Source organism: Erpetoichthys calabaricus, chromosome 14, assembly GCF_900747795.2.
Source record: "Erpetoichthys calabaricus chromosome 14, fErpCal1.3, whole genome shotgun sequence".
Classification (NCBI taxonomy): Eukaryota; Metazoa; Chordata; class Cladistia; order Polypteriformes; family Polypteridae; genus Erpetoichthys; species Erpetoichthys calabaricus.
In genome coordinates, this window is record NC_041407.2 from 23772326 (window position 1) to 23800056 (window position 27731).

General features: G+C 37.8%; 2 protein-coding genes and 1 long non-coding RNA gene across 4 annotated transcripts in view; 1 reads left to right on the plus strand and 2 right to left on the minus strand.

The window, feature by feature from the left end:
• LOC127530158 (uncharacterized) overlaps window positions 1-6606 on the minus strand; it is a 34433-nt gene extending 27827 nt beyond the window's left edge. The window contains exon 1 of the long non-coding RNA XR_007936672.1: window positions 6465-6606. This is a non-coding gene — a long non-coding RNA (uncharacterized LOC127530158). The remainder of the gene's footprint in view (window positions 1-6464) is intronic.
• The window catches only part of suz12b (SUZ12 polycomb repressive complex 2 subunit b), a 60607-nt gene extending 40559 nt beyond the window's left edge, over window positions 1-20048 (plus strand). The window contains exons 3-16 of one of the 2 annotated variants that reach the window (XM_051936290.1): window positions 1327-1391; window positions 4226-4294; window positions 4470-4519; window positions 7893-7978; window positions 8373-8604; window positions 8968-9070; window positions 13713-13818; window positions 15212-15389; window positions 15625-15713; window positions 16142-16285; window positions 17247-17404; window positions 17619-17874; window positions 18320-18399; window positions 18576-20048. In XM_051936290.1, coding sequence (XP_051792250.1) covers window positions 1327-1391; window positions 4226-4294; window positions 4470-4519; window positions 7893-7978; window positions 8373-8604; window positions 8968-9070; window positions 13713-13818; window positions 15212-15389; window positions 15625-15713; window positions 16142-16285; window positions 17247-17404; window positions 17619-17874; window positions 18320-18399; window positions 18576-18918 — 1959 coding nt within the window. In that variant the 3' untranslated portion in view covers window positions 18919-20048. The remainder of the gene's footprint in view (window positions 1-1326; window positions 1392-4225; window positions 4295-4469; window positions 4520-7892; window positions 7979-8372; window positions 8605-8967; window positions 9071-13712; window positions 13819-15211; window positions 15390-15624; window positions 15714-16141; window positions 16286-17246; window positions 17405-17618; window positions 17875-18319; window positions 18400-18575) is intronic. The other variant, XM_028818844.2, reaches the window with a different exon arrangement.
• Window positions 20049-23898: 3850 nt separating this feature from the next.
• Window positions 23899-27731, minus strand: part of crlf3 (cytokine receptor-like factor 3) — a 45061-nt gene continuing 41228 nt past the window's right edge. Inside the window, exon 9 of the mRNA XM_028819032.2 lies at window positions 23899-27408. Within this exon, the coding sequence (XP_028674865.1) occupies window positions 27149-27408 (260 nt within the window). The 3' untranslated portion in view covers window positions 23899-27148. The remainder of the gene's footprint in view (window positions 27409-27731) is intronic.

Consider the following 27731-nt stretch of genomic DNA (forward strand, 5'->3'; position numbering starts at 1 on the left):
ATTACATTTGTAGTGTGTAAATAAGAAAATATGCAGTGATCCGTATGCTGATTTTGTTTATAATTTGTAATTTAAACAAGAAACCTTAATTTGACTTTTTTTTAGAATTACTGTGGTTTGATCTGATTTTTACTTGGGAATTAGGGTGGAAATCAAGAATTTCGGTGTTCATTGCAGGTCCCAGTTTAAAGTTAATTTGTAGCGCCTCAGAAAATTAAGGATGATTGTGCATCTTTGTTGTGTTCCATTAAACAAAGGCAAGATCATTTGGCATCAAGATAGACATTTTAAAGGGAAAGTTCACCTCTTAACTGTTTTAACCCCAGTCCTTCTTAGGCTACATACGCCTTCAAATTCAAATGTTAGAAATATATTGAATATTGATCCATTTCCAGAAGAGGTTTTTTTATTTAAACCATGCTGTTCACATGTATACTTGTTCAAACCAGTTGAAGTAGCACCTGTTACTTCCTGATAACATTCCTCCTTTGAAAATAATGCATTATATATTGTTACTGCCAATTTTTCACATTATAAACACTAATTTCTAAATTTTGAAGTGTTCACATTGAGGAATAAAACATTCCAACACGTTGTTTAGAGTGTCAGATACAGCCAGGCTATGGAGCGTTATGTATTTAAGGTATATAAGATTGGTTTTGATATTGATTATTTTTTGCCCAAATATATTTTTCTGCAAAGAGAAACTAAAACATAAGCCATGGTTGTTTAAGCCCATATATCTAAGAAATGGAAGTTTTCATTTTACAGTAAGTACATTTGAAGTGAAGATGCAAAAGTGCACTCTGTGTCCACTTTATTAGGTGCCCCTACCTAGTACTGGATATGCCCCACTTTTGCCTCCATCAGGGGGTGTGTTCTTCAAAGTATGTATTCAGCAAGGCGCTGGATCTGGGTTCATGCTGACTCATTTTTAGCTGTACAGTTGTGTGTGAACATTCTATTCCATTTCATTCAAAATGTGCACAATTCGATTGAGATCTGAGGCATTGTTAAAGCCAACAGAGTAAACTGAAGTTTGTGGCATGGTTTAAAAAAGACACATTTCAAAAGGGTGCAATGAGGTCATAAAAGGATGCCTAAAGTTAACCATAATACTTATATGTATACAAGTTATGCTAATGTGATATTAAGAAGCTTAAATTGTGCCAAGGAAACCTATTTGCCCATCTTATTAATATAAGTAGAAAAGCTTTTTTAGATGGTAATTTACTCAAGTTTATAATTGTACTCTATAAATAATGCTTCAGGTTCATATAACCAAAATGTAATATAGAAATTTATTTGTAAACCTTTTTCTTTCAGCCTATATTTTTGCACAGAACACTTACTTACATGTCCCATCGAAATTCCAGAACAAATGCGAAAAGGTAAATATAGAAATGTTTACTCTTTTTTTTTTTTTTTTTTTTTTTTTTTTTTTTAATCTAATAAATTTTGGCAGTCTCTCTCTACTACAAGAATGAGTAAATGTTAGTAACTAGGTAATATATTTTTATTTTGGTGTACACTATCTGCAATTTTATAGGGGTCAAATACTTCATTTTTGATGTTTTTGTGAGGGTGCAGCATATAGTTCAAAACTTAGTTTTACTTTTTGTTTGACATGTCCATGACAGCATAACATGCTGAGGTGCTGTGCTATGGAAGTGTGCTTGTAGAATCTGAGGGTTTTTTGGATTTCCTGCAACAATCTTGTCATCTTAAAAATGTGTGATTTCTTGTGATAACTTTTTTACCTTGCATTGTGAAAAATTCAGTGGAAGATTTGAGTGTCTCTTTCATCTTAGTACTGGAAAACTATGAATTGGGTAATTCATTTTCAGACACAGTAATGTATCTGCTTCAGAATAGACTTTGCTTTACTGGCAGAAGCAGAGAATAAAACAATTAAACAGTGTCTGCAGTGTTCAAGTCCTTTGCAGTGGGAAAGTTTCTGATCTTCAGATGCTCTAAAGTATGCCAGGTAGGGTTGTCGCAATACCAAACTGTCATCAATGCGCTACTAAGAAAGATAATGAAATTCAATACCATTTTCAACATACAGTGCATTATTAGATGTAACTGTAATTATTAAAATAAATTACAATTCTGTATGCATTAAAATGTTTGGAGTGAAGGGAACAAATAGAAATTTAAGTCATTAAATGTTAATAGTACAAGTAGTGCAGTATTTTGTAGAAGGTGAAAGTAAAGCTATTTATACAATAAGTTTAAAGCTATTCAGTTTTTTTGTTACATTGAATACAAATACTGTTACTGAGGTAGTACAATGAAGTGGTATAACTGTCATTAAAAGTTAATTGAATAGGTATTGCAGTCTTTTGTAAACAGTATACATATTAAAATGTAAAACATTATATAAATATTCAAGTAAAAAGAGCAATGTGATCGTTTGCCAACAATTGTTCAGAAAAATATCAGACCACTAACATACTTACTGTAAAGGCTTTGCATAAATTCAAACAGTACACATTGCATTTTTGTATTAATAAACTACATTGTTTTTGTAACTAACCTCCAAATTTTTTTGCATGAAAGATAAGCATTTCAACACGCTCTTTCCTAAGTTGTGCTTTTGTTTATAACTGACATACTAAGAGCATGCTCTAAAGCACACCTGGAAGTATATGACAACCTGGAGTAGTAGCACCACTGTTTATACAATTGAGCATTGAAAGTTATAGCTCCTTAAATTATATAGTAAAGTACTTTGTTACATAGAACTTCTGATACATCTGGTTAACTTCTGTCCCTACAACCAAGGCCCATTGTGTTTTAGGAAATCTCCTGATGTGGCACAGATAGTTAGCTTTGTAAGCATTAGACAGGACTTTTGACCTGTGAAGTGAGTGGGAGAGGTGGATTTTCAATTCAAACACACAGTATTTTGGGAACGTGTCTTTCTGGTTTATCTTGTACAGAGTTTTCCAGAAGTAATAAATTTTAGAAAAAAAGCATGCTGAATATGAACATGAACTTTATCATATGCAGCAAGTATCATACACATTTTTATATCAAAAACGATGTTGCTGTACTATCTGTCAATGACATAGAGGTAGTATAGATGGTAAAGTGATGGGGTTTACGAGTGTAGACTGGCCAGCTGCAGTCCTTATAAAAATGTTTAGTTTTGCTTGCTAATTGGTACCAGTAATAATAAAGTGTGTTTGTTTTTGATAGTTTTCAGCTTCTGCTAGCCTCGTTAGTATATCACCCTCTCATCCTTAGTTAACATGGTGTAAGTTAAAGGATGGGAGGATGGATGCATAATTGTTAATACTATTATTTTATTTATATAGTACGCTTCCCATGTTATCATACTGAATGTATACTACAATGACATGCAAAATTATTCAATCCCCTTGAAAGTCATAATTTTCTTCATGACAAAACAAGTGTACACATATATCCATTCAGTATTTTTTAATGTGAACTGTTATGCTGTAACAGTACATTTCCAAACTCAAAATAAGCCATTTTCTGTAGATAATTAACTGAATAAGAAAACTCCTAAGTTAAGTGTTTGCCGAAGTATTTAAACCTCTGTGCTTTGGAAGCTACAGGTTTATACAAATGACAAATTAATCCTAAATGACACCAAGGTGACAGTCATCTGACCATAATTAAAGATAATTGGGTACTACTTTTGCAAAGTAAAAAGTAAGTGAAGGACAACACTAAGACAACAAAAAAGCATTGTAATTTGAAAAAAACTTGAATGTTAAATAAGCCTTTTCAATGACCAGGATGTTTTCAAGGGCAATCACGCACATTTGCAACTGCCATATTGTGCAAAAATTAGTTAATAGTTAAAACTGCAAAATTAGTGGGCACATTATCTATACAAAACCACAAAAGGCTCAATATAGTGCAAATGTATTCAGTTCTCTTAAGTCAGCATAATTTTGCTTTGCCTGACAAGTTGGGAGTAAGGGCATGTCATCGGTACCCTTTGGTATTATGTTATGTGGTTAGTTGTCTGATTAATTTTTTTAAGGATACTTTAAAGGAATGTCCTTGTGTTAGTTTCTTTAATGACTATGAAGACCTGAAATCATTGAATTTTAAATTTTGATTGGTTATTAGTTTATTAACTGTGTTGTTTGGAAAATGTTTGCGTTTTCCTAAAAAAAAAAAAAAGTTAAAAGGTGGGGCAAATGTTAAAAAATATGCCCTAATGTATTTTTGTTTCTATTTACAGAAAATTGTTTAAAGTGGATGATATTCTGTGTAAAGTAGAGAAAATGAAAGGAGAACAAGAATCTCACAGGTAGGCAGATCTAGTGTACTGGAAGCTAAGTCTTCTCCCATCATTCTATTATAAAGTTTAAATTAGAGCCAGGGGTTTTTTGGATGCCTTCCTGCTAAGTGTCTTTCATGAAGGCAAACTGGTAGTTATTAATCCTATTGTTTTGAATAACTGCTTTCTCTTACCCTTTCTGCAGCTTGGCTTCCCATCTTCAACTGACGTTTACAGGTTTCTTCCATAAAAATGGTATGTGCATGCATGCATGCAAAATGTATGTTTTGCTACAAAAGGATGCTAAAAAATTGAAGCCTAATGTTAACTCTGTTTTAAAATCTGGGCCTACTATCTTGAAGTGACTCTGTGTGATCATGTACATTTTGAGACTAGAAACTTGTAGTACATTAGTGGCACATTTTACTGTCCTTACCACATGTGTTCTAGCTGCAGCAGTAATGATGAGTTGTTGATGGTGCCTCGTATCACAACAGGTGGCAAATTGCCTGTTCCACAGTCATTTGTTTTTCAAACAAATGCACTAAAAATCATTAAGTACATATTCAAACTTAAATAAACCTTTTAAAAGTATTCAGTCACTAGAGCAATTTTTAAATTGTATTGAACAGCATCACTACACTGAAATTTTGTTATGCTATATATAAATCTTTTTTTTTTTTTTTTCTTCAAGCAAGTGAAATTCTGTACTCTTTCAGTCTTAATGCTTTATTTTCTATAGCCTGGAATAACTGCTTGTAAGTCTTTTGGACAAGTATGTACCCAGATTTGCACACTGTTTGGGAGTTATTTTGGAATATTGAACCAGGGAGGCTTGATCCAGGTTGTTCAGGTTAGCCAGATGATGCATGAGTAGTACAATTATTTATAATTATTATTATTATTTTTTTTTTGTTTTTTTTTGGTTTGAGATCAGGGCAAAGGTGGTGTCCTTGTAGGGTATTCTCCTTGTGCTGCACCATAGGTAATTTTGTCCAAGCTTTATTTTAACAGACTGAAACTGGTTCACTTGCAGCGTATCCTTTTATTTCCCATCATTCACTTTTCTTTCTGTTTAAACCAGATTCCCAGTCCCTGCAGATGAAAAGCAGGGTTAGTGCTACCAAGAAAAAAAACTTGGGGTGTTGTACATTTTGAGCCATGCTTGTTTCTTTGAATTATGTCCAAAAGCTCTGTTTTTCGTTTTATCTGAGCACTGAATATTTTTCCATAATAAAACTATATAAAATGAGTTTTGTGGAATATTTTCTAGGGAGCATCTAGGTGGTTTGACAACTAAAACACACTGGAGCTTCCAAACACTAGCATATTACTTTCTTCTTTTTTCCTAACTTACTAATTTATATTATACAATTCTAGGCATATCTACCAATATTCTGCAGTTATTTACTTTAGCACAGTTGTGGTCTTTGCTTTACCACAGTTGTGGTCTTTGTTGCACTGTGTGCAAATTTTGGTGCTTTTTTGTGGTTCCTTGTGTATTATTTATACTTATGTGTTACTTTTATGAAGAGTATATATTGAAATACTAGCAAAATACCGTGCTTCGCAGCGACGAAGCAAGCTTATGTAAAGGAGTGAGAGAGACTTTACCACCGTTACAGCACAAACCAGGAGACTCGCATTTCCACCTATGAGCTTGACACTACTCGCAGTGAACATCCATGGATCCAATGTGTACTGTTTTGTCAGATTCATAATGTATGTTTGGGTCGTACGCAAATCCGTAATCGCCTTTTTTGAGCCAAACCTGTTGTTTTTGTATGAGCCGCTTTTCATTATTGGGATCGTACTTAGAAACAGAAGCTCTGTTAACTTGTGGATTTGCCTGCGAGTATTTAGCGACAGCGTCTCTATGAACTTGTGGATTTGTCTGCGAGTATTTAGCGGCAGCGTCGCAAAGTTGTTTCTGTCTAGCTGCATCAGAAAATGTACCACGACATCTGACACGCCTCCTTTACTGTTTTCTCACAGCTTGCATTGCTGCTGTCATAATCGGTTTGAGTTTCATGGTTTGTTTCAATTACATTGGTTTTTGCAGGACTTGTTGTGTTGAAGTGACATTTGGCATCTGTCAATCGTTGTAAGCATACAACCGGTTTTATCGATAACTTCGCATCCAGCTTTTGAGAGTTTAAACATTCATAAACATCAAAGTGTCCACTACTCAAATCGTCACCTGTGAATCTAAGATGTTTAAGAGGCATTGGCGGTAGTCCAAAGGTGTAAAATATTTGACCATTTCGGTACACTTGAAAGCGACAACCGAACAATTCAGCGGCAGCCATCAACTCACATGCAGAACCATAGGTGAAGGGCTTATGCATTTCATATGCATATAGTGCTCCTGTGTAGTATAATTATCTCCTGTACCATCATCAGTCCACACCCTGAACCGGTCCCAGTCATTCAATACATAAGACACAATGTTCCTCCGGATATCAAGAGTGAGCCTGATATGGCCGTGCAATATGTAACACAGAGAATGGAAAAGGCAGGCGCTATCTCCGGGCATGGAAACCACTCGGTAAGTGACAGTTCTTTGATCGATGGTGATCACCTCGATAGACATGTTAATGGGGGTACGGTTGGAACGATAAATGAAATGGGTACCTGAACAATGTAAACTAAGTCTAAAATACCTACACAATAACTATAATCGTAATAAATGAACAATAAAACAGCGCAGAAGCCGTGGATTAAATAAAAAGGCTGCAGTTATCAGTAGGGAGACGTGAATACCGTGGCGAAGCAAGGAAGGGAATGAAGAGACCGGAGTGACAGACGGCCTTATATAGGCAGGCAAGCAGCCAACTACGTAGGAGGCGTGGGGATGGGGGGGAGGCAATATAGGCAAGCAGCCAGCCAACTACGTGGAAGGCGTAGGGATGGGGGATGCAACACCGCCTCACACGGCGACCGAGCAGCAGGCTATGGACGTATATATGTATGTAAGTAGGATTGTTAGCGTTGGGAACCCGCGTACCAAATTTCTTGAAGATGGGCCCATAAGTAACAAAGACCGTTGGAAAATTCAATATGGCGGCGGACAGTGGCGTCATACCACCGAAATAAGTACGTACATCGGTTTCGGTTAGCGCAGGGAAGCCGCCTACCAAATTTCGTGAAGATGGCGCCATAAATAAAGTTTTTAACATGGCGGACATTGTCGACTGTTATGACCGTTACGCATAGAATTTCGAAAATGAAACCTGCTTAACTTTTGTAAGTAGCCTGTAAGTAATAAGCCTGCCACATTTCAGCCTTCTACCTACGCGGGACGTTGGAGAATTAGTGAGGGCTTTGCCTTTTATTAGTATAGATTCTTTACAAAAAAACTAGATGTTCTGTGCATTTTCAGTATTTGTCCCCAAAGCAGAGAAGGTTCTTAATGGCACTTAATGATGCATGATAGAAATAATGAGTAGCTCTTTTCACTTACATTTTTAACTCTTATACAGATTGAAAATTGATATTTAATTTTGTTTTTTGTTTTTATTTTTTTCTTTAGTTATTGGGCCTTCATTCTATTGTTTGCGGAGATTAATTTCTACTTAACTTCACAAAATATGTAGATATCACTGTAGATTTTTTCTTGATTTTACAGAAAAGCCATCCCACAACTCTGAAAATGAACAGAACTCTGTTTCCTTAGAGGTGCTACTAGTAAAAGTTTGTCACAAAAAGCGAAAGGTGAGAATAGTTTTTTTATTAATATATGCTTTCAAGCAGTTGGTGTATTTTTGTAGTAATATCTTAATTTTAATTTAAGCAATTATAATTTCAACCTAATTGTACCTGATCAAAATCTTTAATTAGTGTAATTTCACATCATTATTGGACTATTAAGCAACCTTTTCACATAATTTATGTGGGAAGAAACACATAATTGTAAGCACAGTCACCACTGATGGCTAGGTGAGGTTCTTCTTTAGCTCTACCTCACTCTCTTGCCTACCAATTTGCTGCTTCTGCAAACTAGTAGCTGTAACTAGTTTTGAGTCAACAACTAATCACTGATGCTGTTGCAGCAATTCAAGTTCATTTATTCAGCTTACCTTCATGTTTTCTGTTTTTATTTTTGCAGGATGTAAGTTGCCCTGTCAAGCAAGTGCCTACAGGTAAAAAGCAGGTGCCTTTAAACCCTGACAGCAACCAGACTAAGCCAGGCACTTTCCCCTCTCTTGCGGTATCTAGCAATGAATTTGAGCCTAGCAATAGCCACATGGTTAAATCCTACTCCTTGTTGTTTCGAGTAACACGGCCAGGGAGGCGGGAAGTTAATGGACTGTCTAATGGAGAAACCAATGAAAATATTGGTAAGAATTTTTGATACCCGGACTTTGCAACATTTGTACAATTAGTGTGTATATGCCTGTCATATTTACTTATGAGTCAGCATAGCTGTACAATTCAATGTGAAGTACAGCATTGCAGACCCATTTGTCTCTGGCTTTTCCATAGGTATAGAATAATAATTATGGGTTAAGAGAATCCTTGAAACAAATTATTAAATGGTGCTATGATATTGGTACACATTCCTTCCATTTTTTTTACCAGAATATTTAAGGTTTTGTTTTTTCAGTTTTGAAACTGAAAACTACCCTTTGTCTTGTTCCAGGGGTTCAAAAGAAAAAAAAATTGACAGCTGTCTTGTAACTGATCATTTTAATGTTTTTTAGATCTAACCGAAGAGCTTCCATTGAGAAAAAAGAGAAATTCATCCCATTGTGAAGATGGTGAAAAAACGTTTGTTGCACAAATGACTGTTTTTGATAAAAATCGGTATGTACACAGAACCTTGCACACTTGTTAAAAACTGTCTTTCATGTAGTAACTGCAAGATATGGTTACACCAGATGTTTTTTTTTTTTTTTTAAATAAATAGTTTGGGTTTGTCTTTCTCTACTTTAGCTTAGTGTGTCCCTTTCTGTGTTCTTAGATTATATGACTGCTGACAGAAGTTAAAATGTTAATCATGTTTATTCCAAAAATTTGCTTGACAAAAGGAGGTGAAAGTATGTAATATTTTCAAGCTGGATTTTGTAAACTGCAGATTGGATATGCTGCTTTGCTCACTGGGAAAAAGTACAGGAATAACGCTTACTATAGAGCTGGGATCATCGGCTAGTGGCTGTTCAAGTTTTCTGTGGCCTCGGGTCAGTCTTCTCTAAAGTATTTTCAGTTACGTTAAAATTTCGTGTAATCTATAAAATTGTACATATACTTGAGAGAGAGCTTGGAAGGTATAGGTATCCTATTTGAGGTTAAAGATACATGCAAGGCACAGGAGAATTCATAATGAAGTTTAATTTATTCCAGGTTTGAGGCCTTGATTTGTATAGAGCTTGAATTTCAGTTAGGGATTCCAGGTTTTGTGTCTATTTAAATGTCCTGCCTGGTTTAACTTAGTTTAAATCTTGCTGATCTCTCTATATATAAAAGGAAATCCTGGAATGGAAAGCAAATGCAAGGCTACGGTACGTAATAATCTCGAAAGACATTTAAAAGACCCACGAGTCCAAAGAGACTTGCCATGGTGCGTCTCGTGGGGACCGTAAATATGAGACTTGGTGCCAAGAGATTGTCCCAAGGCCGTAGCAAAAAGGACAGCGGCTGTACAGGCTTTAAAAAGATCGAGGGGTAGCGTGACGGCAGCTACCCCAAACGAACGCGAGCAGCGTTATACATCCTGCAAGAAAGAATTCAAACACGCCCGGGGCCAGAAATAAAAGACCAGTATTGCTTTTACAAAGTCACGCGAGACCAGGCAGTGAGCCATTATTTAAAACAAGTCAACAGACCTCTAATCTAGCAGTTGTTGGATTGCTTTTGGCAGGCAAGCATCATGTGCTCGGAGCTTTTAAAACAACGACATGCGACAGGCAGAAGAGGCAGCTAGCAAGCAGCAAAAAGACAGCAAATGATCCAAAGGCATATCCTTAGCGTACGTTCAGCCACAACAGCCTTCACAACACGAGCAGTATTATACGTCTGGGAAGAAAGAGATGTAACCATGCGCGGGGCAGGAAATAAAGAAACAAGTATTGTTTTTACAAAAGTTTTTAAAGTAAAAGTGAAAATAATGCATATGTAACAATTCACAAGAAAATAGCAATATCTTTAAATTATAGATTGCCTGCCTAAGGTAAAGTCATCCCTGATGAATGGGGACGTGGGAATGAGGGGTTCTTTCATCGGATTAGCGCTATTTCAGATGTTGAATGGCAAAATGGGGGAGGCAGCCTGATGAATGAGGTCTCCAGGACTTGAAACAAATCCAAATCATATTATGTGATATCATCTAATGTGAAATTCTGCTCCGTACTTCTAGAATTTTTATTTTTATATTGTATTGAGGATTTATTCTGTTCTATGTATTGTACTGTATGGCTCAGAATTAAAAGACAATGAGTAAAATGGCAAACTAGAACTTCATAAAGACATTTACAAACGTTGACGCTAAACACATGCAGAGCAGATTAGAGACTATGAAACCAGCGAAATTAGAAAGGCTCAAAAAAAAAAAAAAAAAAAAATAAAACACCGCTATACACATGTGGAGAAAGTTAAAGGATATGAAAGTAGGAAAATTAGAAAATATTGTACAGAAAATACAGAGGGAATTCAATTAGTATATGCTTATGGTATTATCGCTTCTCTGTGCTGAAATTCCTCCCATTTGTTGTTGTAGGGGATTTCACCCCAATACTATGACAAAAATGTAATTGTTAAAAGCTGTGCCTTAAAGTAGGGTCTTCCCTTCAAAAGTGAGACTCAAATGTGGCACTTAGCGCAAAAGAAACAGGTGCTCAGGCTCGCTAAACCTTCTCCCACCCCCACATGCCTGCTGTTCCACACTGAATTCTGCTTCATCAAAATATTGGACAACACATTTGAGCCACATCTGTGTTGCATGATTCATATCTGACACCATCTATCACCCAAAGTTTACTATTCTCTGCTTAAAAAAAAAAAAACACGACATGTAGGATTTGCCTCGTTCTTTTTTCATGTCAACACTAGACTGCTGATGTATAAAGCAGAAATTGAAATTTTGACTTCACTGTTGCAATTAATTCTTTGCAGTGAATGCTGTGGCAGATTGAGGAATGCAATGCTGGATTAAAATCTTGAGCCTTAAATTTTTTATTATACTTTTGTAGTTAAACTCAAATTTTGAAGATTTATTGAAATTGAAGGTTTGGGCAGTCTTTGCCAGCATTACAGCCAGTGAGGGACATGACCCACCAGCAGTTGTACCTAGATTAGGGAGAAGTGTGCATTACTAAATGCAGCTTAAAAATGTGTGTAATGCAGAAATTATAAAGTCATATGGCTGACCATTGATAAGCGAAGAAATTGGCTGCTGTGATAAGTTTAATTTTAGCATGTTATTAGCCAAAACTCACTCATGCATTCAGATAAAGTTAAGATGAACTTAACAATAAACACTCATTATTCTTTCAATAATATATGTATCAAAAAAATGAGATCTGTTTGCTGAATTTACATAGCAATTGATTGACATTTAGAGGTGGATGTTCTGGCTGTAATCCCATGGTTCTTCAAGAGTGTAATTTAGATACTGGAGGTGGGATAAAACCTTTATATCCTGTACAGCCGTTTAGGCTGAAAAGGCTTTAACAAAAATAAATGATCCACCACACAGTTGTTGTTGTTATTATTGAGGTGTTTGACATTCATAATTGTCTAAATTGTATTGCCTAGTCATATTGCAAAGAGGGTTGACTGAGACTTGGATAAATGTTTTCAAACTACAGTTTTAACCCCTTAACCGCCTTCTGCCGGATATATCCGGCATCGTTGTTTTATTGCTAACGCCATACTGCCGGAATTATCCGGCACATTTGCCTGTGGTTATATGAATGCCTGGCGCGTAGTATAACTGACGGTTTGGCGTGGGTATTATTACTACATTGTATTTCGACAACTCTGTGGTTGTTTTGGCCGGTTATGTGACGTGATTCGGAAGTGACAGCTGTGAATATGGCGAAACGTAAACTGACTTCAAGTGAAGCTTTGCAGGCGATTTTGGACAATTCTGATCATGATTGTAGCAGTTCTGAAGAAGATTTTAGCAACAATGATGAGCAGCAACGTGCGCTGCATGATACTGTGAATGAAGATGCATCGGATGACGGCGATGAGTGGGTGTATCCCCAGCATCTCAACTGGACTGCTGCCCGTGGTGAACTACCTTTTCTGCATCCGTTTGAGGCAACGTGTGGCTTTACTGTTGATGTGAACAATTACACTGCTGAGCAGTTTTATGAGCTGTTTGTGTCACCTGATTTGATCAGACATTTTGTTCATCAGACAAATCTGTATGCAGCACAGTTTATTGAGAAAAATCCCAATTTACCTCCACATTCCCGTGTTCGTGCTTGGGTAGACACTGATGAAAACGAAATAAAAAAATTCATTGGGATTTTGATGTTGATGGGAATAATCAGAAAACCAGATATTGAGATGTACTGGTCTACAGATCCTATGTATGCAACACCTATTTTTGCAGCTATCATGAAACGTAACCGATTCTCTTTGCTGCTGAAATTCTTTCATTTGAATGACAACAGAAATGAGCCAGATAAAGATCTAAACCGCGACTGCTTGTTCAAGCTACGTCCTTTGATTGACCATTTATTTGAAACATTTCAGTTGCCCTAATGCCAGGACCGTCAGTTGCAGTTGATGAAAGTTTATTGTTGTGGAAGGGCTGCTTACAGTTTCGACAGTATCTACCATTGAAAAGGGCACGGTTTGGTATCAAGATGTTTTGCTTAGCTGAGAATTCAGGTTACATTTATAGATTTCGTGTATACACTGGCAAAGAGGATCCTATGAGTAGTATTTCAGCAGTGTTGCCAGATGAATGTAAGGACTTTGGACTTTCAGAGAAAATTGCTGTGTGCCTTGCCCTACCACTATTGGACAATGGGTACACCATTTGGATGGATAACTGGTATTCCAGTTGTATGTGTTTGCCCATTTCTAGAACTTGCACAACATTTAGTGGTCAATACTGCTTGAATAAATGTAAAAAAGTAAAAAAAACGAAAATTGTTCAGATTTCGCCTGGCGTGGGGAATATTTAGGGAGTTGGCGGTTAAAGGGTTAAAGGCAGTTTAACAAAAAAAAAGGTCGATTGAACTGGCGGTGGAATATTTAATGTGAGACCATTACTGAACATTGTGTACAATAGAGAGACAATCATTACAAATACAGCATTGCCTTTTATAACTGGCAAATGTGAATGCTCATAAGTTCTTGCATCCTTTTTTAAAACTGTGAGAGTGATAAAATTGCTATTGTGCAGGAAAACCAAATGAATGTTGTATATGAGGCTGAGTCTCATCGGATGCTCTCTTGTACATCTCTTAAATTCTTTCTCCTCCCACCACAGGAGATTACAACTGTTAGATGGAGAATATGAAGTATCAATGCAGGAAATGGAAGAGTGTCCTGTCAGTAAAAAGAGGGCAACGTGGGAGACGATCCTTGATGGAAAGGTGAATAGTAGTTTAGAATATGTATGAATAACGTTTCTTCACTATTTATAAATGTTTAGATCAGATTGTGTGTTGTTGTCTGCCTTTCTGTGCATTCATTTCCATAGTGTCCACATATTCTGTGCTGTAGCAGCAAATAGTCCTTGAATGTTTCTTCTCCTGGTGGCATAGTTGAGTTTTGTATTAACTTGCCTCTGTGTATATCAAATATTCATCAGTACATTACTGAAGAAAAGTTGTAAACATTACATGCGACTGTAGTGGCATTGGATGAATTGCAAGGAAAATGGCTGGGTCACTTTGGTGATGATTTCTTAGTAACGTCTTTGCAGAAAGAAGGTATAGTCATAACTAATCAATTATTTCCTAATTGACTTTCTGGAAACTTGAGTTTGTCGTCTTCCCGTTAAACCTTAAACCAGACAAAAGTATTCTATACTGTGAATTTCTTTGTAGTTGAACGTGGCAAGAGCTTGAATTTTGAATCTTGCATCTCTGCCTCCTTGAAAACTTCATCTAATTTTTTTTTTTGCCATTGTCTACCCCTGTCCAACTAGGTCAGATGCTATACCTTGCAATGCTTTTATTACTTAACAGTTGACTACTGTAAATTTTAATATACTTCTTGCAGGAAAAGCAATCGATTGCAACAGTTCCACCTGAGTCTTCACCCAAGTTAAACACAGAGGATAGAATATCTGTAGATACTTTTTAGACCATCTTCTGATGGTGGTCTCCTTTCTTCTCCATAGTCCTTTTTTAGTAAAGCTTGTCAAGTGCTGTGTAAGCTTTGTGGATCTTACTATATTTAAAATTATTTCTTGGTCTTTTTTAAGGCCTTTTTCAAGTTAATGTCACAGACTGAAGACCCTCATTTTTCTCTGGGTTTTTTAATGGCTGCTGTTTTGCCTAAAGTTTCTAATCAAAATGATTAATATTACACACAAAAGTAGTGGTAGTTTCTTGATCCGCTACACATTTTTCCGTTTAACTTGTTTTATGCTATATTGTGTTTATATCCCATATTGCCCAGTTACACTGTAACATATTGGATATGTAGATCTTTTATGAAATTAGTATTGTGCAGCTCAGTTATTAAACTTGATGATTTTTTTTTTTTTTTAGCCTAGTAAGAAGTGTTGTCCAGGGAATGCATATTTGAAAGCTTCTGCCTGATTTAAAATATATAAATATTTCTGTGTGCCTTTCCACTTATTTAAAATATGATAGAAAAGTATTGCTCATGAGTAATACAGGAGTAGAACCAATTCTGAAAAGTAAAGCATTCTTAATTGGTTCCAACTTTATAGGAAAGTTGTAAACTCTGTTACAGAAATCATGCCTTAATTGCTGCTGTACCTTAAAGTTTTAATGATTTTTCCTTTTATTTCAGAGGCTGCCTCCATTTGAAACATTTTCTCAGGGCCCAACACTTCAGTTCACCCTTCGGTGGACTGGAGATGTCAATGATAAATCTACAGCACCTGTTGCTAAGCCTCTTGCAACACGAAATGCAGACACCACCACTCATGAAAACAAGTTGAACTCTCAGAAGACCACACAGACAATAGGTACAACTTTTTTGGGTTGATGGCAGTGTTTTAACAAGTGCTATCAAGTAGAATGGTGCAGGCTAAGATACACTTGATGCATCTGGACTTACATTGACTTGCAGTATGTGAATAATCAGTTAATAATGTGTGTCAAAGCATTTATTTTGAGGACATGTCCTACTGCCCGTACAGTGTCTCCCTGTACATGTTTTATTACTTAATGCCAATTTTCTTTTTTTTTGTGTTTGTAAAGCTTTGAAAGATTCAGTTACTGCAGATGTGCAGACTAGACGAGAGCAAATTCAATGTGAGCCAAGGCAGAAGTTGAGAATATTTTATCAGGTAATAACAGATTTCGATCCCAATACTGTGTTGGGATGGTTGGATGTGTTCTTTATTTTTTTGTTGGAGTAACTTGAGGATTATAATTTTATAAACCATGATTTGTTCACATTTATGTGCATACAGGTTGTAAAAAGCACATAAAAATGTCTCCATTAAATATAGTTTCCAATGAAGATCCAGACATTAGTACTATGGAAAAATAATTAAATCCCATTACTTTCTCAGATGTTTATTATTATAAATCAGAAAACATGGCTATATATTCAATTTTATCAGATAGCAATTCAGTTTTTTTTTTTTTTTTTGTTTAATCACTTAAATACACCTTAATAGTAACTTTTATCTATCGATGTGTGGGTTTTTTGGTATGGTATTTTTGCTGCTTTTGTTTCTACACTAATGGCAAGTGCCGTTGTTTTCTTTAGTTTTTATACAACAATAATACACGGCAGCAGACTGAGGCTCGTGATGACCTGCACTGTCCATGGTGTACACTGAATTGCCGTAAACTGTACAGCCTACTCAAGCACCTCAAACTTTGCCACAGTAGATTTATCTTCAATTATGTGGTAAGTTGCATTTATTTATTGAATGGCATCGCATGTCAACTTCAGAAAGATCCAGTTTTCTCCCGTTCTGTTTTGTCTTTCCAAATGACTTTCTCCCAAAATGACTGTGGCTTGTCGATTATACACTTTTGCAAACTCCAGTTGGAAGGTGGGGTATTTCTGGGTCTTCTACCAAGGAACCCATTTTCTTTCAGAGAGCAACAGATGGTACAGCTTCAGGCTGTTGCACCTTTGAGTTTAAAGGTCAGCTTGGATCTGTTCTGAAGTTCTTGTATTTTTATTTTTCTACTATTTGAACAATCTTTCTGTTAAACCTAGTGTTCATTTTCGTCTTGCATCCATGTCAAGTGGCTGCAGTCCCATGAGCCATAAATGTCTTGATGATATTGGCAGCAGAGGTCACAGAAACATCAAACTCTTTGGAGATGGTATTTGACCCTTTAAGTTGATCATACTTGGCAACCATCATCTCTTCTTATTTCCTCAGACACCTCTCTGCTTTTCTTTCTCTTTTTCATATTTAGCGTGATACACATGGTAACAAAAAACAGCTGCGTACTTCCCTCCATTTAAACTGGCTGAACTAATAATTGTAAATTGTCTACATGAACTGTCACTACCATAAAGCTATATTAATTTTAAAGGATTCTAGAATTTCATCCAGGCAGTTTTGGAATGTTCTTTTCACCTCAATTTTTTTTTTTTGTTCCACTGCAAACCAAAGAAATGCATGTATGGATGACAAAAGATATTTAAAAGTCAGTACTTTTTGGGAAGAAGAATGTATTATTAGAATTAAATGCAAAGATACCAATGTTTTCAGCCACATCTAATGGTGCCATGTGTAGTTTAAGGAAGGAAAATCACATTTTAAAACATTGGACTAGCAGTTCTCTCTGCACCTAATATAAGGACACAGTACTGAATGAATGCCATGCTTTTTCTCTTGTTCTCCTCATAGCCTCACCCAAAAGGTGCTAGGATAGACGTTTCCATCAACGAATGCTATGATGGATCATATGTGGGAAACCCCCAAGATATTCATAGTCAGCCAGGCTTTGCTTTTAGCCGTAATGGGCCTGTAAAGAGGACACCAGTGACGCATATTCTTGTTTGCAGGTAAGATGCAGCATGGTGCTGCAGTCAGTTGCACAAAACATAAAAGGCTTGTTGTGTGTTAACTGCATCTGAGAATTGGAGATGCTCCAGCGTGAGATGTGAAATTTTAGTTGTACACTTAAATTGAAATCCTTAGAGTGTGTGTGTGTGTGTGTGCACACAGAGTGTAGACCTGATGAGTACCTAATGTGGATGGCTTTTATACCTTTTGAAGGTTTTACTACATCATGCCAGAAGAAAAAAAATCCAACTTGTCTGCCTTTGCTTCCAGACCAAAACGCACAAAGCCCAGCCTTTCTGAGTTCCTGGAGTCTGAAGATGGAGAAGTGGAGCAGCAGCGCACATACATCAGTGGTCACAACCGACTTTATTTTCATAGTGACACCTGTTTACCCCTCCGTCCACAGGAAATGGAGGTGGACAGTGAAGATGAGAAGGATCCAGAATGGCTAAGGGAAAAAACTATTACAGTAAGTAGTGTGGATGGGTTAGAGTAACACTTTAGTGAGCTTTACATCTCAAGTCCTGTGTGTATGTATCCATGTATATTTGTGGCTATAAGATGAGAGTTTGGCATCTTTCTTGTAAAACATAAAGGCAGTGTTTTTGCCCATCTGTTCTGTGCAGTTCACTGGGCCAAGGTATAGCTATTCTGCAATAAAAGGCAGAAACCTTGCTTGTTTATCGATACAGATGTTGACATGGCAAAGCAGACTATATATCTTGAACTTCACGCATCACATTTTGTTTCGAGCATGCAGACTAGCCTAAAATTAATTTAAACACTCCCAACATGCTGCTCATGGTCCTAACTTGGGATCCTGAGGTGGTTTGTTGTGTGGTGGGTGTGACAACTTGCTGTATCGGTGCCTGCTCCCAATCTCCCTCTCTCAACATGCTGCATTTCCATTTTAGCAAATAGAAGAGTTCACCGATGTGAACGAAGGAGAGAAAGAAGTAATGAAGCTCTGGAACCTTCATGTGATGAAGTATGGGTAAGCGCAGAGATTTACTAAATTGTTGGAGAGAGCCCTTGTTTGAAGTAAATTGGTAATGAGCAATGGGGAGTTGTAGAACGCAGCCAAGAGAACAAAAATTTTAAGAACGTTTGTCTTTGTAGGCCTTCCGTGCTCTTTATCGTTATAATAGTGTTTATACTTTTTCTTTACAGGTTCATTGCTGACAATCAGATGAATCAAGCGTGCATGCTTTTTGTAGAGAAATGTGGACAGCAGATAATTGAAAAGAATCTGTGTCGAAATTTCCTCCTTCATCTGGTTAGCATGCATGACTTCAATCTGGTCAGCATTCACACCATTGATAAGGCAATGGGCAAACTTCATGAAATGCAACAAAAGCTGGACAAGGATGAGCCAGCAATTAAAGTTAACATTGCTTTAACTGAAGAAGCCATTATTGAGAAATTAGGTGACACCAGTACCAGTGAGAGACTTTCTGAAACTGACAATGGCATCTCTGGAGTTACAAAGCAAAACAGAAGGCAGAAACTCTAAAGGACGCATAGCTGTGGGCCGTGGATCTATGGCCTGGACTTGGGTGGTACAATTTTAATGGTGATCTAAACAGCCAGCAGCGAGCATTATCTGCTAAATAATTCTGCAGGTGACAAGCTGTTCCTGAGGCTGCTGAACATTTTCATTTGAATTCTCTCCATTTCTGACTTGGTGCTGCTGCACATGTATTAAGATACACACTAAACCATTAGGACTGCAGCTGGATTTGCTTTTTATTTATTCTTGGAGAAAATGACAAAATCTGTATTGCTAAAGACCTGCAGTGCCCCACCGACAGCTGACTGCAGCAATTCTGCCATCTGGTTTAACAAGTATTAGCACTTCTGTCGGCTTGTCCCTGCTTCTCGTTTGGAAGGACCAGAAATTTTTTTTTTTTTTTTTAATTATTTTTTAAATGAACACACAGTCTAACTACCACCCTACCCTGACTCCCCTTTTTTCCCCCCAGTCTGGCTGGTGCATCACTTAGCTGATGCATTTTTACATATAAATATATAAATATATATATAAATATATTCTTTTATTTTCAACTTGAACTGGCAGCTTTCTCTGTGGTGACTTGTTCTTAATATGGATTTGAGCAGTGATTCAGATGGGGTGTTCTCTGGTCAAGTTAACGTCTGATGCTCTGCGTCTGCAAAATCGGGCCACGCTGGGGAAGGTGGCCAATCTTTTTATGCAAACTCTTGTCGTCCACTCCCTGGGAGCTCCACACAGACACTAATGAAAAGCAACCATCTGGCAAAACTCAGCCACCAACAAGAACCTGTTGTTACTACTGCCATTGTTTACATTTTAATTATTTCTTATTTTATTTTTTGCTACTGGTGCTCCATTGCCACCATCGCCTCATTTTCATGTCTAAATGCATTACCTCTCTTGAAAGGTTACACACGTGTCTTGTGTTCTTCTTCTCGGTTTCCTGTGCTGTCATTAGTTGGCTGAGTTTTGGAAAAGGAGAAAGGTGGCATGCAGGTGCAGCATTGGAAATTCATTGAGGGCGATACCACCAACGCCCTGGCAGGGTACATCGTTTTCGGAGGAACAGTAGCAAAAGCTTTTCTGAACTTTTGCTTTAATTTGCTAAAGCTGTGCACATATGGTTTTTTTTTTTTAAAAAAAGGAGGGAAAAAAAAGCAGTAGGCTGAAGTGGAGAGGTGTGTAGTTGTCTGTTGCGCTTACAGCATTTCTTAGGTAAAGCTTTTTTTTTTTTTTTTGGTTTTGGTTTTATTGCTTTGAAAAAGACTTGGCATTGTTTTGCACCCGTTGTCAACGGCCACTGAAGAAAAAAAAAAAAAAATCTCAGCGCAAAAATCAACTCATTGAACTACATGTTGAACCACCATGTTGTGAATTTTGTAATAAAAGTTATAGAAAATGTGGATGTTTTCTATTTAAAATAAAAATAATTTTTACAATTGTTGATGCTTTGTACCCTGTTTGGTTGAACTAGTTTTTTAAAAGAATACAGGACTGTGCTTTGTGAGTAGAAGTGTGGTGTTCTGCTGTTCACCGTGTTGCCACAAGGAATCTGTTTTTATAGCTTTCTGTTGCATTTACTGTTCACATTGAGACGGCCACTCGCTGTTAGAGCTCACCAGTGCTATTTACGCAGGTTTCCAAATTAACAAGTCTAGTTTTGAAGGCCCCTGAATTACTGCTTTGTACTCTGTGTTCTTTAAACTTGCTGCCAGTTAAGAAGTCTAAGGGCGTTTTTCACACTCCAGTTTCGTTTGCTTTGTTCTGAATTGGGAGACATTTGTTACCTTTTCATTTTCCAGTTCAATTTCGTTTCACACTGCAAACATTTTCAAGCAAACTAAACATATCAGTAAACACCCTGTGGACTTGTTATGGACTTTTTTTTTTTTTTTTTTATTGGGGTGAAGCTTTTTTTTTCCTTGGGGGGGGGGGATATCATTGAGGGTCAACTACAATTGTTGGCACACCACTGCAAATTTCCATAATTTGGTTTATTCACCAAAACTATTATTGAATAACTGGGAAACTACCTAGAAGTATGTGCTACCTACCGTACATGGTACTAAAAGGACCCGTTACAGATAGTTGAATACAACAGAAGTCGAGCTCTTCACAGAGCATCCACTGATGTGCCACCATTTTCTGACAAGGTCCCGTCTGTTGGGTAAGTTTCATTTTAACTGTATGATGATGTGTATTTACTCTCCATCTGCCACCATATGAACGTAACCTGTTTTAACTTATCTCAAATCACTTGTCTATAGCCTTATCTCCTTTAACTATTAAATGTTTATTTTGGAATGTTTGACTAACATTTACCACATGCAGAATGCCTCCTTATCCACATTGTGCCTGAAGAACAATGGCATTATGAGGACACCCCTCTGCACGCGTGATTTTTCTGGTGTGAGGTTTTAGGGGGTCTGATCGTTGGTCTTGTGGCACACTGTTTTCTTGTCACCTCTGTACATGTTTTCATAAACCCCACCACAAGTGAATTTGCACCTTTGTTCCACTGTTGCAAGATCACGTGTGCGAAGGGCACATAGCGGGTGCTAGACATGGTCTGATTGACTGGTAATTGTGCATGGCTTATGTCAATTGTAACATTTGTTCCTATGTGCACATTTATTTACTTTTTTTTACCATTTTAATGTTCCATGTTAACCTTAGGCTTATTATGCTGTGAATGAAATTCCCTAATTACCAACAGCAGACACTTGGCGTGACTACTGCTGTGCAAACACAAATTCACCCAGGATGCATAGTATTTTGTGTAGTTACATCGGTCTTGTGTCGGATCCCATTCATATTTAATAAAAATTGCTCCAGGGTTCACTTGGGTACAGCACTGAGACCACGCTTTACAAGCAGTTTTGGTTCACACCAGAGTGCGATTGGCATAATCTGCCAGAAACAAACCAGACTTTGGTTTCGTCTGGTGAGATTTCACCCAAACTAGATGTGAAAATTCCTTAACTATGAGGCAAGGCAGCGCTTTAAAATCGCAAAGGCATAATTTCCAAGGTAAGGTAGTAGAATTAGCTGATCATGGAGCTGGATCGGTATGCACATAGGCTGGTGGAGCCGGATGTGATATTTCAAAACAACAAAACATGTCTGGGAATAACTCACTTATTAGTACAACAAACCTTGTACTAAATGTTGGCAAAATCCAAAGGTGAAAATGCTCCGGCTGCAGTTTGTACACTACATGTTCAGGGCTGCAGTGTCCCTTTCTACTTCTGTATCAGATAAATCTATAAAATAACTACAGAGAAATTGAACAAAAGACACTGAGAAAATAAAAGGTAAAATGATCAGTTGCTTAGAGCAACACTAGATAACCGAAGCTTGATTTGTATATTGTAGAGACAGACTTGCATGTAGACCACTGCAGCTACTTGGCTCCACGCAGTTCAGAAGTGCTTCTGTTTGCTACGCTACCTGTCTGTCTTTTTGACTATTGTGTTGCTGTTCTGACACCATCCTCGTCACTGAACAACAGAGAGCACACACACTGCACCTGTGACAACGCATCGTTCGCTTTTACCACTAGTCCAATGATGTCTTCAAATGCCAATGTATGATCCAATTTTACACAGGGTTTTTTTTCTATTGTGACAGGTTATGTTCATTTTTAACACATGCAACGTTCTCTCCGCACACACATTTGCACATTTAAGTAGGGTTCTTTTTAGGAGACTTTGACTATAAGATGGTTCATTGTCATCAGAAGCCTGCTCTGTTAGACCAAGTTCATGAGAGCACTATCACTCTTAGCAGTTCAAAATCATCACCCCTACTTGGAGCTCTGCCTTCAGGAAATATTGGATTCGTTTACAAATGTCACACTAATGCTGTGTTCAATTTACCTTGGAGCTTGGATGCCAGGGCTGGCATTCGAAAGACCAATATGGATGCAACAAGTCCACTGATGGGCTGGACAGTACTGTGTTTAGGGCGGATTTAATGAGACACAGACAAGTATTAGTGAAAGCTGTAGTATTGTACTGCTAACGTTTGCGCTGTACATCGCCATTTTGAATTGACAACGTGATCTGAACTCAGATTTTAGGAAATCAGAGTTAAGGGGGCATACCAAATGAAAATTCCAACTTCTCACATCAACTGGAATGTTGTATGTTTAGCACCCATGTTTATGTAGAATTTACTTCTAATTATGGCCAGATGTATGCATTAAAAATCTTAACACACAGGAGTCTCACTAAAGCCAGGCTTTAAAGTTGCAGCAAGTTCAGCCACAATCTCAAACCCTCTCGATTCCCCACATCCTGTTGTGGTACAGTACATAAAACACAAGACCTCAGCCAAATGAGCTTGTTTGTGAGGTCCAAAATACCAGCGTTATTTACGCCTTGTGGCTCCATTCTATGCATATACGTTGAGCTGAGTGCTCTTTTGGTTCTCGACTCTCTCTCTCACACACACACACTGCACCCATCCCACAACTTAAGGTTTGATTATTGTTAGTGATTCATGGACTGCTTAGACCGAGTCACTGGGTATGTTCGACTACACCACTGGTGGTCATGGGGGTGCCCCCGACTCATTCATTAAGGTTATATAAATGATGTCTGTGACTGAAAGGTTGTATAATGTGACAGTGAATTGAAGAATTTGACCCCAAGTGAGAGGGCACATTTGCCCACCCTGCCACACTCATGCCTGCTCGGTTTAATCACCCACTGACCCTGACACATTTGTATTTATCTGGGTTATTTTAGCAGCTCTGAATTAAAACAACACAACTTAATAAGAAGCCACTTTTATTCAAATACTAAGCAGGAGCAAAGGCAATTTGCATTTTCAGAACCAAGCTCTTTGTTCAAGGTATGTAAGTGTATGAAACTTAACACTCATTGCCCAGAGTCCAGCAAAGGCAATTAAAATAATACAAAAATGTATGCAGCTGTCACTTCATCATCACAGTTTTTAGGGTTTTTTTTTCCCCCATCAGTTTTTGACAGCTACAAATTAAAGTTTAAGACTTAAGGTATGTTATTTTTGTGCAACTGATTTTGCAAAAGGAATTTTGGGGATGCTGGCTCAGATTTCCAAGTCGGTGTCGTAACGCAGTTTTTAAAAAGTCACATTTTCCGTACAAGCTGCTGACATTTCCAAAAATTGTGTAACAGACCTGCTTATGTAGAAGATTAGTTAGAGTCAAGCTGGTGTTTTACTTACTTTAGAAGTGTAAAACAAAACAGACCTACTAGGTAAGCCATACTGTTCAAGTTGACTGCAGTTGCTGACCAGAAATCACAGCGTATGTCAAATTTGACAACTGCATGAGGACTTTCCAGCACAATTTCACATTTCCCCCCTAATATCATTAGAACGTCCCTTTTTCTGAGAGAATGTGCTGCCTGATGGAACCATTGCCTGAGTGAAAGGTTTAACCATTTTCTGCCACTGTGTCATGGTACATAAAACACAAGACATCAGGCAGACAAGCCTCTCTGCGTTTGCAAGGTCCAAAGCCCCTGCATAGCTACATGACAGTATACAGTCATGAAAAAGTTTGGGAACCCCTCTGACTGCATAATAATTTACTTTCAACAAAAAAGATAACAGTGGTCTGTCTTTCATTTCCTAGGAACATCTGAGTACTGCAGTGTTTTCCGAACAGAGAGTTCTAGTGAAGCAGTATTTAATTGTATGAAATTTAAATCAAATGTGAAAAACTGGTTGTGCCCCTTGTAATTTTGCTGATTTGAATGCCTGTCACTGCTCAATGCTGATTACTTGCAACACCAAATTGGTTGGATTAACTCGTTAAGCCTTGAACTTCATAGGTGCGTTCAATCGTGAGATATAAAGGTATTTAAGGTGGTCAATTGCAAGTTGTGCTTCCCTTTGACTCTCCTCTGAAGAGTGACAGCATGGGATCCTCAAAGCAACTCTCAAAAGATCTGAAAACAAAGATTGTTGAGTCTCATGGTTTAGGGGAAGGCTACAAAAAGCTATCAGTTTCAACTGTAAGGAATATAATCGGGAAATGGAAGGCCACAGGCACAGTTGCTGTTAAACCCAGCAGGTCTGGCAGGCCAAGAACAATACAGGAGCGGCATATACGCAGGATTGTAGGAATGGTTTCAGACAACTCACAGATCACCTCCAAAGACCTGCAAGAACATCTTGCTGCAGATGGTGTATCTGTTCTACAATTCAGTGCAATTTGCACAAAGAACATCTGTATGGCAGGGTGATGAGAAAGAAGCCCTTTCTGCACACAAGCCACAAACAGTCGCTTGTTGTATGCAAATGCTCATTTAGACAAGCCAGATTCATTTTGGAACAAAGTACTTTGGCCTGATGAGACAAAAATATTTATTTGGTAATAACAAAAAGCACTTTGCATGGCAGAAGAACACCTGCTAACTACTGTCAAATGTGGTGGAGGTCCCATCATCCTGTGGGGATAGTTCAGGGACTGGGGCCATTGTTAAAGTCGAGGGTTGGATGAATTCAAACCAACGTCAACAAATTCTTCAGGATAATGTTCAAGCATCAGTCACAAAGTTGAAGTTACGCAGGGGTTGGATACTCCAACAAGACAATGACCCAAAACACAGTTCAAAATCTACAAAGGCATTCATGCAGTGGGAGAAGTACAGTGTTCTGGAATGGCCATCATAGTCCCCTGACTTGAATATCATCGAAAATCTATGGGATGATTTGAAGCAGGCTCTCCATGCTCGGCAGCCATCAAATTTAACTGAACTGGAGAGATTTTGTATGGAAGAATTGTCAGAAATACCTCCATCCAGAATCTAGACACTCATCAAAGGCTATTGGAGACGCCTAGAGGCATATGTTATATTTACAAAAGGAGGCTCAACTAAGTATTGATGTAATATCTCTGTTGGGGTGCCCAAATTTATGCACCTGTCTAATTTTGTTGTGATGCATATTGCATATTTTCTGTTAATCCAATAAATTTAATGTCACTGCTGAAATACTACTGTTTCCATAAGGCTCACGTTAAGATTACATAAATGGAAGTCGTCATAACATGATGGGAACTTAACTCTAGAAAACTCATCAGTAAAGTGTAAAAGTGGCCTGCTGAGACAAATTGTTCACAAATTCACTGTTCAAATGAGGCATCCTTAGAGACTTGCACATTCTGAATGTGTTTTTTAGACATACTCTTTCAACAAAATTTTTGTTATCTCTCTCAATGAAGAATTGAAAAATTCAAACCCGCTTGATCCTGAGCATGGGAAGGGGGCTGCAGCTTATCCCAGCAAGGATAAAGCGCCATGCAGGGATGATCTCTGGCCAGGGTGCCTGCCAGTCCAGCGCAGGGTGAATACACACACAAGTTACCACCACCTCTGCTGCATGTCATATGTAAACACTAGTCTTCTTACTACATCACCAGGCCGCTACCACTGTAAGTACATTTTCTTTTCACCATTTTTGAGTCGTAATTGCATTTTAAAGCATTTCAGTCATATGTCTTTTTAATTAGGAGCCTATTTCGCTTGTAAAACTTAGACAGCCCCTTCCAACATCCGCTGGTCCAGAATCTGATGTGTAGTTGTGGCATTCAATTCACATGCACTTTTGGCAAATACAAAGTGAGCAGGGAGAGAGAAACATCAAGTACCATAATGGTCTCTGTCGTGCAGACGTACCTATGGCCCACCTCGCCCAGCCCTCTTACAGTAGCCTATCAAACTGAGAATTTTAACAGGCTGAAGCACACCCTAAGCACTTTTGTCTGACCTCACTGACATAAGGCACTTTTGTGAATTGGCTCTTTTATCTTGAAATGAGTTTCTGCTAATAAGGGGATTTCTGGTAAGCACTTTCCCCTCAAAGTTAAATAGTGCTGATTTGTCTTCACTTATAAAATAAAAAGACCTACCTTGGTCCTCCAATTTTTTACTATGAGACCACTGACTTTTCAAATGTGTGACTAGTATATTGATCTTAACCATCTATGGATAAGCTGTCACTCCAAGCATTATTCTAACCAACTTAAGTATTTACCATTCTAGGTAGATGATCTGTACCCAGCAAGATTCTAGTCAACATCAAGTGGATGCTGCCAAAAAGATTTAAGATCCTGGATGAATGTGCAGTTTTACTTCGGCACAATGTTCATGTGGAAATCAGCACTGGAATAGAGTCTTGAGGTCTCATGTGTGACCAGCGTTAACAGTCCAAGGCTTTGTTGACGGCTCTCATCTCGTTAGAACACAAGCACCTTCCATCCAGGGTAAGCAAACGAGCAGGCAAAATGGAGAGAGTCACATGGCTCATCCAGCAGCCAGTCAAAGACCACCTCTCTGCTGCCAGAGCCAATGGTAACACGCAGCTTATGGCTTCCGCCTTCGAGGTTATTATTCACAGGATACAAGTTCACCATTTCCATGTCAAAGGTTACAGTGGAGCCCAATGTAAAAGGTGGTAGCTGATTGGTCATCTCCTTACCATTTACAAAAACAGCACCTGGAACAAAAAATGTCAAAGGTCAGCTTGTAATTCAAATTTATAAATGTTTTAGATAGGTTCAAGGTGGGTCAAAGCCTATGATAACTGGATTAAGCAGATTTGAAAATGGGTGAATAGATAATTGCTTTTATTTTTAACATTACTGAAGTCTTTGTCCAAAGTGACCTACAACATTTGTGATTTTTTTTTTTTTCCCCAGTTAAAGTACAGGCAGGTGAAGTGACCTGCTCAGGGTCAGGAACAGGACGTGAACTCACAACCTCAGGGTCTGAAGTTTAAAGCCCTAACCTCTATGTCACAGTGCCTGGCGTTATCAGTGT